The sequence below is a fragment of the Chlorocebus sabaeus genome, chromosome X (genome assembly GCF_047675955.1).
Source record: "Chlorocebus sabaeus isolate Y175 chromosome X, mChlSab1.0.hap1, whole genome shotgun sequence".
In the NCBI taxonomy this organism is placed as follows: Eukaryota; Metazoa; Chordata; class Mammalia; order Primates; family Cercopithecidae; genus Chlorocebus; species Chlorocebus sabaeus.
In genome coordinates this window covers 2,821,567-2,839,840 of record NC_132933.1, presented here as the reverse complement: position 1 = coordinate 2,839,840, position 18,274 = coordinate 2,821,567, and the positions used below count along the sequence as shown (strand labels likewise).

General features: G+C 47.6%; 1 protein-coding gene across 3 annotated transcripts; it reads left to right on the top strand.

The window, feature by feature from the left end:
• Nucleotides 1-13,930: 13,930 nt before the first annotated feature.
• PNMA3 (PNMA family member 3) lies at nt 13,931-17,973 on the top strand. 3 transcript variants are annotated; one of them, XM_037989295.2, is made up of 3 exons: nt 13,931-14,169; nt 14,458-15,868; nt 15,990-17,973. In XM_037989295.2, exons 2-3 carry the CDS (start codon nt 14,564-14,566, stop codon nt 16,050-16,052), a joined length of 1,368 nt encoding a protein of 455 aa, XP_037845223.1. In that variant the 5' UTR covers nt 13,931-14,169; nt 14,458-14,563; the 3' UTR covers nt 16,053-17,973. The 3 variants fall into 3 exon arrangements, 2 of the variants coding, with proteins under 2 accessions (XP_037845223.1, XP_007991225.2); XR_497258.3 differs by having other exon boundaries at nt 13,934-14,169; nt 14,458-16,279; nt 16,795-17,973; XM_007993034.3 differs by having other exon boundaries at nt 13,934-14,169; nt 14,458-17,973.
• The last annotated feature ends 301 nt before the right edge of the window (nt 17,974-18,274 follow it).

The following is an 18,274-nucleotide window of genomic DNA, read 5'->3' as shown; positions in this document are numbered from 1 at the left end:
AGAGAGAGAGAGAGAGAGAGAGAGAGATTAAGGAACTGGCTCACATGATTGTGAGTTGGGGGCTGGCAAGTCTGAAATCTGTAGGGTAGGGCAGCAGGCTTGAGACCCAGGGAAGAGTTAATGTTGCAGCTTGAGTCCAAAGGCTGTCTGAACACAGAATTCCTTTCTCTTCAAGGGACCTCGGTCTTTTCTCTTAAGGCCTCCAACTGACCGGATGAGACCCATCCACATTGTGGAAGAGGACAATCTGCTTTACTCAAAGTCTGTTGATTTAAATGTTAATAATATCTTAAAAAATAGCATCACAGCCACATCTAGATACTTTGACCAAGTAACTGAGAACTGTAGCCTAGCCAAGTTGACACAAAACCAGCCATTATACTTCCTGACTATATTTTCATGGTAAAGAATTCAAACAACAGGGAGATATATAGAAGAAATACTGAAAGTCACATTTCCACCCCATCCCTTTCGTTCCCCAGAGGTGAACACTGTGAATTCCTCAGTCAGCATCCTTTCAGAACTCTGCCTATTCCTTTAACACTCATACATGTAAATATATTCATATAATTTGGTTTTATTTTACTTAAATGAGATTGTCCTGTAAGTGCTGTCTAGTGTCTTGTTTTTTTGTCTCAAATGGTAACTCATGGAAATCATTCTGTGTTAGTTCATACACATTTATCTTGTTTTTTCAGTTGGACAAACAAAACATTCATTCAATGTTTACAAAATTAAATCAAGTAAAAATAAAAAATTCTCTTTGATCACTTCCTAAACCTCACTGTCCTTCTCAGCAGTAAGTGGTTTAAAAAAAATATTACTGTTTTGAGACAGGGTCTCACTCTGTTGCCCAGGCTGGAGTGCAGTGATGTGGTCACAGCTTACTGCAGCCTCAAACTCCCAGGCTCAAGTGATCCTCCCACTTCAATTTCCCAGGTAACTGGGGGCACAGGCACATGCCACCACATCCAGCTAATTTTTCATTTCTTGTAGAGATGGGATCTTTCCATTTTGCCCAGGCTGGTCTTGAACTCCTGGGCTCAAGCCATCCTCCTATCTAAGGCTCCCAAATTGCTGAGATTACCAGCATGAGCCACCACACCTGGCCAGTGAGTACTTTGATAGGTTTGGTGTAAATCTATCTAATTAGACACAATATTACACAAAGAGGTGAAGATGGCAGGGTGGTCTCTGTATTTCCTTCATGTTCTCTTTTCCTCTCTGTTCTCACCCCTGTATAACTTGTATCAAGAATGTCATGCTATAACAGTGAACTTATGTGATATGATCTGTATTAATAAGAGAGAAGCTTGTTTGTCTTTCAAGTGTGCCACTATGAGGCATGTGAAAAATCTGAGCCTATTCCTATAGAGGGCTGTTAGCAACAGACAGCTGTAAAATTCAACCTTTTCATCCAGGCTGGAGCCAGGAACTATCAGTTCTTAGGTTGGGGAGACATATAAGGGTCAAAAAGAATTTTTCAACCAGAAAGCCAAGACTGACTGTGTTTTTTTGTGAAAGTTTCTTAGATAAGTATCTGCAGGAACTTTCCAAAGGAAGCGATCAGGGGAAGGGAGGCTGTGGAGAGGACTCTGTAAACTGGTAGGATCCACTGCTACCCTAGGGGTGGGGGTGGGCATCATGGGTTGGACCAGAGCCAGGGCACAAATTGGGACCTGTGGTAGGTTGAATAATGGCCCCCCAAGGATAGCAGGTCCAAATTCCTGGAATCTGTATGTATTACCTTATTTGGGAAAAGGGTCTTTACAATGTGATTAAGCTAAAGATCTTGAGATGGGGAGATTATCCTGGATTATCTCGGTGGGCTCTAAATCCAATCACACTTGTCCTTATAAGGAGGTAAAGGCAGATTGTCTGCACACACACCCACATACAGGAGGAGGTGATATGATGAGGGAAGACAGACAGGTTTGAAAATGCTGGCCTTAAGACCAAGGAATACAGGCAGTCACTAGATATTGAAAGAGCTAGGAATGGATCCTCCCCTGGAGCCTCCAGAGAAAGTGGGGCCCTGATGACATCTTGTTTCAGCCCAGTGATACTGATTTTAGACTTCCAACCTCCAGAACTGTGAGAGAATAAAATTCTGTTGTTTTAAGCCACGCAGTGTGTAATAATTTGTTAAAGCATCCACAGGAAACTCATACAGGACCTAATCGAATTCTTCAGGTGTTAGCTGCATACACGTAGTTCCCCCAGCTCCTTCCTCCCAGAGCCTGTGGATGGAAGCATGGAGATTTTGATGTTTGGGGGTATTTCTGTTACTGAGGAATGGAAAGAGAACATGAGGAGGAAGCTGAGTGCCTGGATCAATGTTTACTCCCCCTGTGAGTGGTTTGTGAGCTAGGCAAAAGAAGGGCAACAGAGAATACAGTTTACATGGCCCTCACCTTTTAGGGAGCACTCTAGGGGGAAAGCTCAGCCAGAGGTCCATGATCCCAGGAACAATATTAAGAAACTCTTAATTAATGGCACCCTAGCTGAATCTTAGAGTTGGAGTGCATCTGCCTTCACAGTAGTGCAAGAGAAATCCAGGGGAGGTGGGGTGGCTGTGTACAGCAAGATGCTGGATAAATGGAGGCAGAGACTGGCTGGGGACCCAGACATCCTAGATCACCCTGAAGGCCACCTGGGGCTATATGTATAGCTCAGGGGAGGAGGAGAAGGCAGGCAGAGAAGTATTTGTTGCTATTTGTCCTTTGTTTAATTTTTGTTTATCATTAATCTCATAAATGTGAAAGCAGCCAATTAATAACAATAACAATAAAAGACAAATGGCCAAGATTCATCTGAATGCATATTCTATGCATTTAACAAAGTAATTTTGAGGTAGAAGATCAGCAGGACTTGTTTTCTGAGCACTGGTCATGACCCCACTGATAAAAACAAGATCTGGTCAAAATATGCTATAGTAAAGAAACCGGTCATAACAGATAAAACCAAAGTGGGGATGAAAGGGACCTCTGGTTGCCCCCACTGCTCATTACAGGCTAATTATCATACATTTTCATGCTAAAAGACACTCCCACCAGTGCCATGGTAGTTTACAAATGCCATGACAATGCTTGGAAGTTACCTTATATGATTTAAAAGAGGAAGAACTCTTGGTTCCACCCCTTTTCTAGAAAATTCATGAATTACTTATGCCTTATTTAGAATATAATTAAGGAATAGCTATAAATATAACTAGCCAGCAATCCACGAGGGCTACTGTGCTTATGGGGTAGCCCTGCTCTGTCTATGGAGCAACCATTTTCCTGTGCTTTGTTGCTCTGATAAACTTGTTTTGCTTTCACTTTACTCTGTCAGCTTTCTTTTGAATTTGTTCATGCGTGAAGCCAAGAACCCTCCTGGGCTGAGCCCCTATTTGGAGATTTGCCCACATCAACTTCCCACAAACCTTCAAACATTGGCCCTATCAGCCAAACACTTCCAAACATTTAATGAAAATTACCTGCCTATCATATGAGACACTCTTTAGTGTTTCAAACACCTTCAAAAGCAGACCAAGGTGGCATCTCAGGTGTGGTGGTGATCTCACAGGTGGCAGCAGAGGGGAGGTTTAACCTGTCAGGCTCACAGTGGCCTGGGCCTAGACCCCAAGGCATGTGCCCATGCTAGGATCTCCCACCAGCAGTGGATGGCCCTCAAGATAGCTTAGTGCCTAGATTTGCAGTTGGTGGAGTGGGGGTATGGGGAGGAGGGCTCAGAGTGTTGGGCATACTGCTGTTCCTTTTGCAGCCCCCAAGCCTGGATGGTTCAGGAACTGCTCTCCCTAGAGAATGCTAAGAAACAGAAAGGGCTTCCCAGATTTATACTAGGAGTATGTGTGCATGGAACATATATAGTCCAACTGTCGTCAGATCGCAGCTCATCCTGATGTCCCAATCAGAGTTTAAGTGGGTTCAGCCAAGTTACAACATTCTGCAATACGTTTTTACCTGCTGGAGAACACAGAAGGAAGACAAGGAAGTAGAAACGAGCATGTGTAGTCCACTAAAGCAGTGTGTGTCTGGGACTGTGTGGAGGAAGGGTGCTGTCCCCGGGGCCCCCTCATGGGAAGGGGAAAAAGTGGCTTCCTTTTTCCTCTGTAATCTCTTTTGGGAAGTTCTGTTAGTGCTCTTTTCCTCATGTTCGTTTCCACTTCTTTGTCTTTTGTAATTTTCTGGGAGAGTTCCTCGATCTTTAACTTTCAGATCTGTAATTTAGTTAACTGTCATCAGCCCTCCTATTGAACTTTTTCTTATTTTGGGCAATGCAGTTTAAGAATTTCAAGAATTCCCATTACTTAATTTTGAAACCAGCTTCTAGTATTTTACAGGTTTACATAAGTAGATCTGACCCTAGTCTGTTGTTAGGGTTTAACAAAGATACTGCTCCCAAAAGACTCTTTGATCTGAGCATTGGCTTGCTGTCCACCTAGAAGAGACTCCGTGATTTGACATTGGATCCCATGCAGGGATAAGGCACTGAAGCTGCCACTGCAGAGGATTGGCAGCTAATAGTGCTGGTGCATTTAATATTTCAGCTCTTTATTCCACCCAGGAACCAGAAGCTCTCTGGCTGGTTCCCTAGTGACTTCGTGGACCCAAGCGTATACAACCATGGAATCCTGGCACATAACTTGCAAAGTTACTATAAACAAACATGCTGAAAGTATAGTCTTTTGGAGGTCAACTAGATGCCTCACATTTCTAAACCCTGCATTTCAGGAAATATTGTAGTTTTGGCAAAGGCCACCCACACCCACACCCTGGTGAATTCCTGAACCACCATTTAGTCACCCAGGAAAATGCTCCTTATGCTTCCAATCACCCCTTAGCCCCACCCTCACATCACTGGGACTGAAGTTTTACATATAATTATTGTAAACTATTAGGGGAAGGATGCTTTAGATTCCTGTTATGGACTATTGGTTATGAAAGATATTTTCATTTTCTTTAAGGGATATTGATTTAACCCATTTATGCCTGAGGTTCCAATTTTTTGAATTTTTGCAATCAGACCTTGGTGATGACCTTGAGCAGTAGGATATAAATAACTCCCACATGCTTAGAGTTCCAATAATGGAACACTAGGCATAAATTGGTAATTTTAAGCTAGCACTGAAGTATGGAGTTTAGGTTTTGTGAATCATTCCTTTATAGGAGCAAGGAAACCTTGTATACTGAAAATGGTGCTGGTGCAATCAAGAGGTTGTATGCTGGGATGACTAAACTCTCTGGGTGTGTTTCTTTCTCCAGCCCCCTTAGTTGCTAACAACCACTGCTGATATTAGACGTGAAAGACAGGGCCAGGCATGATGGCTCATATCTGTAATCCCAGCACTTTGGGAGGCCAAGGTAGTTAGATTGCTTAAGCCCAGAATTTGAGACGAGCCTGAGCAAGATGGTGAAACCCCATCTCTATAAAAAATACAAAAAAATTAGCTGGGCTGGTGGCACACACCTGTAGTCCTAGCTACTCAGGAGGCTGAGGTGGGAGGATTGCCTGAGTTCAGGAGGACAAGGCTACAGTGAGCCATGATCACACCACTGTACTCCAGCCTGGGCAACACAGCAAAACCATGTCTCAAAAAAAAAAAAAAAAAAAAAAAAAAAACAAAGTGAAAGACAGGAAGGTTTAGAATGGAGATGCTAAGCTCCCAAAGGTCATTTGGTAAGAAAACTATACTGGGTCCATGAATTTGCACTCTTTGACACCTGACATCTATAAAGTGAGAAATGGAAGGCCTTCCCCAGTGACTGATAAGAAACCTGGTATTTCTGAAATTTCCAAAAGTACTACACCAGAGAACCAAAAACAAAAAGTCAGGTACCAGCTACTAACACATCACCACCACCCTGCCCACCCTGCCCACATGCGCACATACATAAGATCATTGCATAGGGCTGGGACTCATGACAATACCATGTGGCATGGACAGAACTTCATGTCTCCATGAGTTGACTGGGGTTTCCAATATAGCGATTACCTATATAAACTGATGGCCAATATGAAGATAACCTAGCTGGTCATAATCGAAGCCTAACTCTATTGATTTCAAGGGGGCAGCATCTGACATTTTGCCTCCACAGACCAATCCTACTTTGCCATCCTAAAGGCAAGCTAGACAACACTCTGAAGCCTACACCATGTCTGTGTCTCCTCTGTCTTCCCCAGAAGTGTCAAATTCAACCTCATTAATGGAGACCCTCCTGTTATCATGCAGTCTACAGTGGCATTATGGTGACCCCGACTGGCCAAGTCAAGTAAATGTGTCAGCCAGAAATGAGGAAAAGCTCACCTTCCCCCAGGACAAAAACCAAGGGGGCTCCAATATCCAAAAGCTTACCATATAAAAAGGTAACCCTACAAATTGTATGAAATGCAATGGCACATGAGTATTATACAACATTTCTAGTTTGTGATTTTCAAGAGGGCCCAAATATCTAATAAATAAAGCCATGTCCTCTTCTGCCATGTTTCTCTTCCATGAAATTGCCCATTTTCTTCCTACTTAGAAGCAAGCAAGTTCCATTGCTCACTCTTATCTTCCACTTATTTCTCCTTGTGATTGTTTATAATTTTCAACAGTACCTCCACTTAAAGCACCATTCCATTCCAGGCTCCAGTTACCAGCACTGGAATATTACAGGTTATGTGCTTCTCCTCAATGTCTCCAGGAAATGTCAGAGGTCTTCATGGCAGCCTCTCCCATCACAGGCCCAGAGGCCTAGAAGGAAAAAAATGGTTTTGTGGGCCAGGCCCAGGGAACCATTGCTGTTTTGTGCAGTCTCAGGATTTGGTGCCCTGCATCACAGCCATGGCTAAAAGGGGCCAATGTAGAGCTCAGGCCATTGCTTCAGAGGGTGCAAGCCTCAAGCCTTGAAGGCTTACACATGGTGTTGCACCTGCGGGTGCAGAGAAGTCAATAACTGAGGTTTGCGAAACTCCACCTAGAGTTCAGGAGATGTTATGGAAACTCCTGGATGTCCAGGAAGAAGTTTTCTGCAGGGGTAGGGCCCTCATGGAGAATCTCTGCTCAGGCAGTGTGGAAAGGAAATGTGGGGTTGGGCGGGAAACCCAACACAGAGTTCCCACTGGGGCACAGCCTAGTGGAGCTGTGAGAAGAGGGCCACCATCCTCCAGACCCCAGAATGGTAGATCCAATGACAGCTTGCACCATGGCACCAGGAAAAGCCACAGATACTCAACACCAGCCTGTGAAAGCAGCTGGGAAGGGGGCTGTACCTTGCAAAGTCACAGGGGCAGAGCTGCCCAAGGTCATGGGAGCCCACCTCTTGCATCAGTGTGACCTGGATGTGAGACATGGAGGTAAAGGAGATCATATTGGAACTTTAAGGTTTAATGACTGCCCTATTAGATTTTTGGACTTGCGTGGGGCCTGTAGACCCTTTGTTTTGGCCAGTTTCTTCCATTTTGAGCAGGTGTGTTTTCCTAATGCCTATATCCCCATTGTATCTAGGAAGTAACTAAATTGCTTTTGATTTTATAGGCTCATAGGCGAAAGAGACTTGCCTTGTCTCAGATGAGACTTTGAACTTGGACTTTTGGGTTAATGCTGGAATGAGTTAAGACTTTGGGGGACTGTTGGAAGGGCATGATTGTGGTTTGAAATGTGAGGACATGACATTTGGGGTACTAGGGGTGGAATAATATGGTTTGGCTCTGTGTCCTCACTCAAATCTCATATTGAATTGTAATAATACCCACATGTCAAGGGTGGAACTAGGTGGCAATAACTGAATCATGGGGGCAGTTTCCCCCATACTGTTCTTGTGATAGTAAGTTCTCATGAGATCTGATGGTTTTGTAAGGGGCTTCCCCCTTCACTTGGCTCTCATTCTCTCTCCTGCCACTGTGTGAAGAAGGATGTGTTTGCTTCCCCTTCCACCATGGTTGTAACTTTCCTGAGGCCTCCCCAGCCATACAAAACTGTGAGTCAATTAAACTTCCTTTCTTTATAACTTATCCAGTCTCGGGTATTTCTTCATAGAAGTGTGAGAACAGACTAATACAGAACCCTAATTAAACTATGGACTTTGAATGACAATGCTATGTCCGTGTATTTTCATCAGTTGTAACAAATGTACCACTCTGGTGCAGGATGTCAGTAGTGGCAGGGGTTGTGTGTTGGGAGTGTAGAGGAGGTACATGGGAACTCTCTACCTTCTGTTCAGTGTTGCTGGTAACCTAAAACAGCTCTAAGGCTTTTAAATTTAAAATGCTGCAAAATGATGACTCTGACTTTTTAATATTGGGATAATTTTCTAATTCTGGACTCACTTGATTGTTCCCAGAAATTAACTTTGACTGACTAAAAATTCATTTTAGTCCAAATGTTTTATAATTCTGTAAAGTAACAAAGGTGTGTTTTTTTTCCTGAATGGGAGAAAAGATAACACCAAAGTGCCATGGCCCTATTGTCTCATAAGGCATAAATCAGTTTTGAATTTAACTTAGCAATTTACCTCATCATTTCTTTCCCCCAAAACTATAAGTCCTTCAAATATTTTCAAACCAACTCTTCATTCTGCTCCTCCCTCACTAATGAGTTAAATAAAACTTTGACCCATAATCACTATCTGTTTGTGTGGGAATTTTATGATTAAAAAGAACTGGTAATTGTAACTTTACATCATCCTACGATCAAGGACGGCCTGTTCCTGTGGCGCCCTGGCCTTCTGTTGGTCAGGAAAAATGTAAAAGTTCTTATTTAGAGCACAATGAGGCAAATGAAAAGGGAACAGATAGTGACCAATTGTTACTTAAATCTAACCTGTAAAAGAAATATTCTTCTTTTTTTTTTCCCCAAGCCAAACTGTATCCAGCTTTATTAAAGATACTTTCCAGAAACAATCGTGGTATTTCAGGCAGGACATGGGCAGACAATCATGCACAGCATAAAACATTTCAAATTCCCTACTTCAATGGACTACCAAAAATCAGAAAGCCACTATAAAACCCAATGAAGACTTCATCTGATGCTCTGAACAGGGAAAGTTTAGAGTGAAGGTTGACATTTCCCATTTAGCATGTTGTTTAACAGCCTTTTATGAGTTGACCCTGACTTTCACGAAGTGAAATGAAAATGGCAGAATTTATCTGATGATCCACAATCTAGAAACAGAACCACTGCTCTTTTGAGGGGCACTATCTCAGTGGCATCACTGGAAAGTCCAGATTGCCTGACACACTGGTAACCAATTATTTGGGTTCAGGTGGCAACAGGTGTCTGGGTTTAAGCGAGTTAAGTCTATGATGAAAGGTGGAAAGGGAGAAGAGGACATAAAAACAATTTGTTTTTCCATACCAAGGCTTTTGTACCAAGGTGGCCATATGTGTCAAAGTCAGGGAATCCCTCCTCTTGGGAACCAATAGGAAGTTTCTCAAACCTAGAAGGGAAAGGTGTTTTCCCCACATCAATCCAGCTTCATAGACATCCTATTAATGACCTATGTCCCTTTCCTCCCAAACAACAATGAAGTGCTCTGTGTAGTAACAACATAGCTTTAAAAAAGTAAAACAAAATTCTGAATTTTTATAAAACTCGATAAAAAATAGTATTTCAAACTCTTCAGTCACCAGAAGTACACAGTTATCAAAAATGCAGACACTTCACATGGCATCTCCAGGGCCTTCAGCTTTCTGTGCCTGGTCTGTTTTGTCATCTCCATTTTCTGCAGAGTTATTCCCCTCCTTGCCAGCACCAGCATTTACCCTTTTCCCTATGGGTACTTTCACTCACTTCTTTGCAGGGGCCTCTTTAGGCTTGGGCTCTGGCTTTGGAGAAGCAGGTTTAGCAGACAACCTCTTGGATCTTTTCTGTGGTTTGTCCTTCATGTTGGATTTATCTCCTTTAGCATCCCCTTCAGCCTTTCTCTTGGGGATGGTGGCAATAGCGGTGGGATATAGGCTCTCGGGGAGGGATGCAGTGGTGTACGGGCTTTGGCCACTGAGGGGAGTTGTTCTTGTCTCTTTACTTCCAGATTTTTTTTTTTTTTAAATCTTATAAGTCATTCCTTTGCTTTCTTCTGGCTCTCATGTATCCTCGTTATTATTAAATAGTTATGCCATCTATTCCAGATTCCATTTCAGAAACCTTTCAGCATTTTACCATTAGAAGATTTACAGCTTAATCTTTTTATTAGTTTTCTAGGGTTACTGTACCAAAGTACCACACTAGGTACTAAAGCAATTTAGTACCTAAATTTCTAAAGCAATAGAAATGGAATGTCTCACATTTCTGGAGGCCAGAAGACCATCAAAGTATTGTCAATATTGGCTCCTTCTGGGACTGGTGAGGGAGAATCTGCTCAGGGACCTTTCTCATAGCTTCTGGGGCTTTACTGCCAATCTTTGGCATGCATTTGTTTGTGGAAGCATCACCCCAATCTCTGCCTTCATCTTCACATTGTGTTCTCCCTGAGCATCTTCATGTTTCTGTGTTCAAATTTCCTTGTTATAAGGACATTTGTCACATTGGATTAGGGGCCCACACTACTCCAGCATGATTTCATATTAACTATGTACATCTACAATGACGCTATTTTCAAATAAGGTCACATTCTGAGGTCCCAAGGATTAGGACTTCACCATACGAATTGAGGTAGGGGGGAGACATAATTCAACCCCTAACAGTCTTAAATTCGGAGGAGTAATTTCTGTCCATCTGTGTATTTTCCCAGAGAAATTTCTTAAAGTCCAAATAAAAAATTTAATTGATCCAATAATGATGATTCAGAGGAGCTATTGTTATCTGAGCTTTTATAAGAATTAGCATGCTTTGGGCTGCAAGTACCAAAAGTGTGACTCCATGCCAGCCATATGAATGAACCATCTTGGGTGCCCAGCCTTGTTGAGTCTTTAGATTATTCGATTCTCAAACTCATATCTCACTGCAACCACATGAGAGATCCCATGAGTGAACTGCCCAGCTAAACCTTCTCTCAATTTCTGACTTACAAAATTGTGAGCAGAATAAAATGGTTGTTTTAAGCCAGTATGTTTTGGGTAACTGGTTGTGCAGGAATAGTAACTTAATGGGAAGAAATGTCCAAAGTAAATAAAAAACTCCTATGAAAGAATTAAAGAAGAGAAGCACCTCAATTGAGAATTGAGAAAAAATAGGAATTTCAAGTAAGAGGAATAAAAAATGCCCCCCCAACCAACGTATTAAATCTAATTCATAATCATAGAAATTCTACATAAAAGCATAATAACAATTGACATTCCTCAGGATTAAAAACATTTAAGTCACACAAAATGAAATGTTAGTGATGATATAGAGCTTGATGGAAACATAAATTTGTACAGCAACCCAGAAGAAAATTTGGCAATGTCTCTGAATATTAAAGATAGTCTTTGATTCAGCAATGCCATGGCTAGGTACATAACGTATAGGAACTCTCCACGAATATTTAAAGCAGCATTGTTTCTGAGAGTAAAAATGGGAAACAACTTAAATATCTGTCAATAGGAAAACTGATACATTTTGGTACACACACATAATGGAATACTATACAGAAGTGAAAATTGAGGAATAAAATTTGCTTATATCAAAATGGTGATACTCACAAACAATAATTGTTAATACAGTGATGAATATGAATAGTATGATATCATTTCTACCAAGTGTAAAAGAGACAAAAACAATTGTTTAGGGATATAGTCATTTGCAGAAAAAGCACAAAAAAATGCACGTGGAGGACAAGAGTGGGAGACAACAGGGAAGGAATCTGCAGGCGCTTACCTCACTGGCGGTGTTTTATGTCTTCATCCAATTACTACCTTCAGGAGTACTGGATGTACTTTTTAAGTAAGTTTTGTGTATGTTAAATATTGCAGAATGTATTTTATAAAGTATTTAATTGCCAGAAGCTCTTTTAAAAATTCCCAGGTCTGTTTCAGACTCAGCAGATCAGATTGCAGAGGTGGGGCCCATAAATCTGCCCCCCTTTTGTGAGCCCGATAGTCACTACTGGTCTAAGCTGGGCAAGGTCACCCCAGTGGAGGTTGCTTCCTTCATGCTCTATTATATCTTTCACTTTACAAGTAATAATGTTTATCCATCAGTTCCCCAACTTTGGTGCTGCTGTGTTATCTACCATGCAAGGAGATGGGGAAGCAAAAGTAATTAAGACATTTCCACTGGTTTCAAGGGCAAAGGTTAACTCCAATATAAAGGAGTTCTAAAACTTTTCAAATTGGACATATTCACATCTATCATCTTGATACCAGTGTTTCCAAATCCTTTTTTTCCAATGCCCAGAACATCCACAGATCACTGCATCTGTCTGGGAACTTCACAGGCTTCTTTCGGGAGACATTCCAGACACGCCCCTCCGCCTTGGCACTAATACTTGGCATCTCCCCTTGACATCTCAAGCTTTGTCATTCACTCACTGTGTGACCTTGGGCCAGTAGTGTCCCTTCTGTGAACCTCTGTTTCCACCCCTGCAAGTTGGGCAGACGAAGGTTCAGTTTGAAACTGGTTGAGCCCTTGGAGTGACAAAGCAAGGGACTGTGAATGGACAAAAATGAGACAAATAAATTCTAACAGGCACAAAGCAACCAGGGGAGAAATAATCCCAACTCTACTCAAAGACTGATGGGCACCAATTTAGAATCCAGTCTCAATTTTACCTTCAATACAGTGTGTGACCTTGAAAATGTCTCTTAATCTCTCTGAGCCTCATGAGGCAAATCAGGATAATGTTAATACCTGCCTCAGAGTTCTGGTGAGGAGTAAATGAAATAACTCCTGTAAAGATATTTTAGGAATTCTGTCTGACCAGGGAAAAGCCCCTGGGGCCATTTCTTCTTGGTCCCTGACAAGTGCCAGGCTGACAAGCAGAACACTGACCAACTCAGGGTGGTGCAGGAAGTCTGGACAGTTTTGTGCCCCACTCACTGCAAGGTGGCCTCCCAGACTTGGCTGGATGGGTGAACCTGGCCTGAAAATCAACCACAAGCCCCTCTGTGTGTTTGGAAAGGAGCTGAAGCTGTGTGAACAGGAGTTGAGCATGCGGCTGGCAGAGCAGGCAGGACCCACAGAACATCTGGGCCCACTGCCTGAGGGGCAGTCACTCCCTTCTTCACTTGGCTGCTGCCCTGGGATCAAACAGATACAATAGAACCCATGGCTCACGGCTGCCAAGGAAGGGCAGGCCCAAGGGATTGGGCTCCAAGCCCTGGAAGTGGTTTCCCAAGTCACTAGATTTGCAGCACGTAAAACCGGAAAGGCCCCGGTAAACCTGTCCACTGGCACCTGGGCAGCGAAGCGCTTTGGCTGGAGGGCTGCAGGTCCCAGCAGTGGGACGGACAGCAGGGAGATGGTAGACCCTCCTTGGGGTGGTGTGCGTGAGCTGCGTGAGTGCCTGGGGCATCTCCTGCACGGATGGCACCGGCACCAGGTGCCCCTGGCCTCGCCTGGCCTCTCCAGCCAGAGGACCAGTCCTGGACGGGGAGGGGGAGGACAAGAGCAGGTGAACAGACCCCAGAACCCGGTTCCCTGACCCTGGCCATAATGCAGAGCTGCCTGGCACACCGCAAACCACTCCCTGGCCCTCTGGTGGGCATGCGGGGGTGCAGACCCCTCGCCCTGCTGGCACCTCCGTGGCACGTGCGGGAGGGGCAGGAGCCCGGACCAAGAACCGCTGTGGTGAGAGCCAAAGGCACTGGGACTGGCCGCCACAGACCTTTGGACACCGCAGTGGGGGTGGGGGTGGGCGGGCGCTTGTGTGCCCGGGGGCCCCCGTGGCGGGGGGGCTAGGGGAGAGGAGCAGGTGACGTCACCCGGGGACCTGGGGCCCCTAGGGGCGGTGGCGAGAGCCCAGCCTCGTGACCCGTCCGCGCCAATGGCCCTGCGGTCTCCAGGACAACGCGGAGGGGTCCGCGCTGCATCGCCGCCGCACCCCCGCCCCGAGTCCGCACTGCAGAGAGCCGCGGCGAGCAGGCGCCGGCGCACTGGCCCACGTGCTGCGCGAGCGAGGGAGAGCCACAGTCTGAGCGAACGCCCGCGCTGGGAGCCAGGGGCGCCCGACACCCCCCGCCGCCCGCGCCTTCGCCGCCGCCGCCGCGCGTAGCCCCCGGAGAGCCCTGTGGGGACCCCGACCAGAAGGGACCCTGCCCTGGGAGAAGGTATCAGACCTACCTGGGGAGGGAGAAGCTGGGCCCCGGGAGACTCCGCCGCCCCTCGCCTATCCGCCCGAACACAACTGAAGCAGCCTGCAGGACAGGGGTCCAGGGTCCTGGGGCTGCGCGGAGACGGGGCTGAGGCCCGCAGAGACCCCACGGGTAGGGGGGTGGCTGGGAAGGGGCGGGGCCTGGCTGCAGAGGCGCCGCTAGGGGAGGGGGGCGGCTGGTGGTGGGGGTGGGCGTGCGGAGAGGTGGGCATTAACCTCGCTCTCGCCCTGCTCGTATTTACAGGCTGTGGAGACCTGGGCCTTCTGCGATCACCCTAGGAATTGATCCAGATATGTGCCTCCCGCCCTGATCACTCCCCCCAAATTAGTATCCGCAGAGATTCGAGGACATGCCATTGACCCTGTTACAGGATTGGTGTCGGGGGGAGCACCTGAACACCCAGAGGTGCATGCTCATCCTGGGGATCCCCGAGGACTGTGGAGAGGATGAGTTTGAGGAGACACTGCAGGAGGCTTGCAGGCACCTGGGCAGATACAGGGTGATTGGCAGGATGTTTAGGAGGGAGGAGAACGCCCAGGCGATTCTACTGGAGCTGGCACAAGATATCGACTATGCTTTGCTCCCAAGGGAAATACCAGGAAAGGGGGGGCCCTGGGAAGTGATTGTAAAACCCCGTAATTCAGATGGGGAATTTCTCGACAGATTGAACCGCTTCTTAGAGGAGGAGAGGCGGACCGTGGCAGATATGAACCGAGTCCTCGGGTCGGACACCAATTGTTCGGCTCCAAGACTGACTATATCACCAGAGTTCTGGACCTGGGCCCAGACTCTGGGGGCAGCAGTGCAGCCTCTGCTAGAACAAATGTTGTACCGAGAACTAAGAGTGTTTTCTGGGAACACCATATCCATCCCAGGTGCACTGGCCTTTGATGCCTGGCTTGAGCACACCACTGAGATGCTACAGATGTGGCAGGTGCCCGAGGGGGAAAAGAGGCGGAGGCTGATGGAATGCTTACGCGGCCCTGCTCTCCAGGTGGTCAGTGGGCTCCGGGCCAGCAATGCTTCCATAACTGTGGAGGAGTGCCTGGCTGCCTTGCAGCAGGTGTTCGGACCTGTGGAGAGCCATAAAATTGCCCAGGTGAAGTTGTGTAAGGCCTATCAGGAGGCAGGAGAGAAAGTATCTAGCTTTGTGTTACGTTTGGAACCCCTGCTCCAAAGAGCTGTAGAAAACAATGTGGTATCACGTAGAAACGTGAATCAGACTCGCCTGAAACGAGTCTTAAGTGGGGCCACCCTTCCTGACAAACTCCGAGACAAGCTTAAGTTGATGAAACAGCGAAGGAAGCCTCCTGGTTTCCTGGCCCTGGTGAAGCTCCTGCGTGAGGAGGAGGAATGGGAGGCCACTTTAGGTCCAGATAGGGAGAGCCTGGAGGGGCTGGAAGTAGCCCCAAGGCCACCTGCCAGGATCACTGGGGTTGGGGCAGTACCTCTCCCTGCCTCTGGCAACAGTTTTGAAGTGAGGCCTTCCCAGGGCTACCGGCGCCGGAGGGGCAGAGGCCAACACCGAAGGGGTGGTGTGGCAAGGGCTGGCTCTCGAAGTTCAAGGAAACGGAAACGCCACACATTCTGCTATAGCTGTGGGGAAGACGGCCACATCAGGGTACAGTGCATCAACCCTTCCAACCTGCTCTTGGTGAAGCAGAAGAAACAGGCTGCAATTGAGTCGGGAAACGGAAACTGGGCTTGGGACAAGAGCCATCCCAAGTCCAAGGCCAAGTAGGCTCGGGAGAACAGGTCAACATTTCCTACCACAGGCCAAGGAGACAAAAGAAATATTGGAAGGAGGGAAAAGAGAAGCCCAGACAAACAGCAGATGAGTTGAGTGGGGCAGAGGGACAGGGCAGCCAGACCAAGGCCAAGCCTTCTCACTCTCTGCCAGCTGGAAGGGACTTCAACAACCAAGACCAACTGGCAACAGGCTCAGTGGGGGTCAGGTCTGGGTCCCGGAAGAGGTGCTGGAGAGGAAAGCAGGGAGCCACTGCATCCAGCACATGGGATGCCTGGGCCTCAGATGGGGACCCCAACGAAGCAGAAGCTGAAGAAGGTATGGCTGGGGGTACTGTCCTGCTCATCCGGCCACCCCTAAATACCCACCCTGTGGACTTTGAGCTGAACATGCCCACTGGCCCCAGGCCACGTGGGACCTGGAGGACCCTACCTGGGGCCTGCCCCTGCCAGAAGGTGCCAGGGCTGGAGAGGAAGAGCTGGGGGGTCAGAAGTAAAGCCCTGCAGGGGAGGCCACAGGGTCCATCCTGTCTTCAGGATCATCTACACTGCACTAGGGGAGCCCCAGGAAGGCAGCACCCTGGAGGCCCTGTGCCAGTGAGGACAGGAGATCCTAAGGCCCTGGGAGCCCAGTGCCAGCCAGAGATTGTGCAGGCGAGGAGACCAAAGATTGATGAGAAGATCCCCAACAGGGGTACTGGGTACCCGGCAGGCCATTGCCCTCACAGCTGGCTTAGACCAGGGTGGCTGTGAAGGGAAGTCTTTGTTGCAAAGGAGGAGGAGGAAAAGGGAGGACTTGGTGGGGTTTTGTTTCTTCTGCTTGTTTCTGCACAGGGCCACCAGACTCCTGGAGCGATCAGGCAAGGAGAACCTGTGGCTGCCATGGCCAAAGCAACTCAACAGATGCCGATGCCAAGGCCAGCGCCAACCCTGCCACCTCGGGGAATCCAGCCTGGAGGCAGCCTCTAAGCAGCCAGGCGTGGCCTGGGTGGAGGCACCTGAAGACGTCTATCCCAAACTCCTCCGGCCCTGAGCTGGGAGATGACGGGGGAAAGAGGCCCTCTCAAGGGTGCCAGCTGCCTGGGTCTCCCAAGAGGGATCCCCCAACTCGCTGTTCCCGGGACAGGCTGCCCCCATTCCAGGAAGCTCACCCTCACCTGTGTAGGCCCCGTAGTGACCCACACATCCAGCAGACGCCCACCCACCGCTAGCCGTTGTTCCTGTGCAAAGTAGTGTGCTGTGCGCCCACCCAGGCGGCCGCCTCTGGGCCCAGGGCACATGCTGTGAGCTTCCTGTGAGCCCAGGCTCTGCTCGCTGCTGTCCCGCACCACCTCTGCTTTCCCGCACCACCTCTGCTTTCCCTGTGTAGATCTAGGCCAGTGACTGCTTGTTCTCGTGGAGCTGTGTGTGTTCTTCTCTGAGCAGCTCCTCCCCGGAGGCCCCCAGCACAGTCCCAGGAGATGGCGGGAAGGAGGTGCCAGGGTACGGCGGACACTCACCCCATGAGCACGATGGTGACTGTGACTGTGGGAGGAAGAACTGGACCCAGGACGGAGCGGGGCTGCCCTGCCTGAGGCTCCCGAGGAGCTTTGTGCTTTGGTGTTCCACCCCTGTTGTTACTTGTGACTTAGTTTCCTCGACCTGCTGGGGTGTTCCCTGCTGTGTTTTCCAGTGTCCTGTGACTGTCCTGTGAGGGCCACAGGGCAGGGCCCTGCCCCAGCAGATGGGCTTGGGAGGGGGCTCCCTAAAGCCAGTGGACACTGTCAGAGTCCACCGTCCAGGCAAGAGGCAGACCCTGGGGCCCTCAGGAAGGAGGGAGGTGGCAGCGGGGGCTGCAGTGGGAGTAGGGGCAGATGAGGCATCTTGCTGGGAACCCCAGGAGGAGGGGGCCCGGGACCTGTTTGGGACCTGTGTCCTGTGGTGACCGTTTGCAGTTTCTCTCTGTGTTGTGATTCCCTTCTCTTCAATGTTTCAGTACATGTTTCTCTTCAATAAATTTCATTCAGTGTTCCAGCCGGCCTCGCCTCTGCTGTGGGAAACTGGGGATGAGGTTGGCTGGGGATGGGGGGTTGGGGTGGAGTGAGGGCCACAGTGGCTTTGTTAACACTGGTGTATAATTGGGGCTCAGTCTACAAGTCATTGTAGAATGGCCTATCTGCACATGTTGGTCATGAGCTAGGGTTTGCAGCCCACGGACCCAGGCAAAGAAACCCAGCTGAGCAGGCTGGATAGTCCCAGTAGACAGGACACTGGTAGGCCCAGGCAGTGGCTGGTTGGGTCCTCAGTGCACTGGTTGAGCTTCTCAGAAATGAAT

Coding starts and splice junctions, on each gene's coding strand:
- PNMA3 (XM_007993034.3), top strand. CDS start 14,564: ATGCCATTGACCCTGTTACAGGATTGGTGTCGGGGGGAGCACCTGAAC.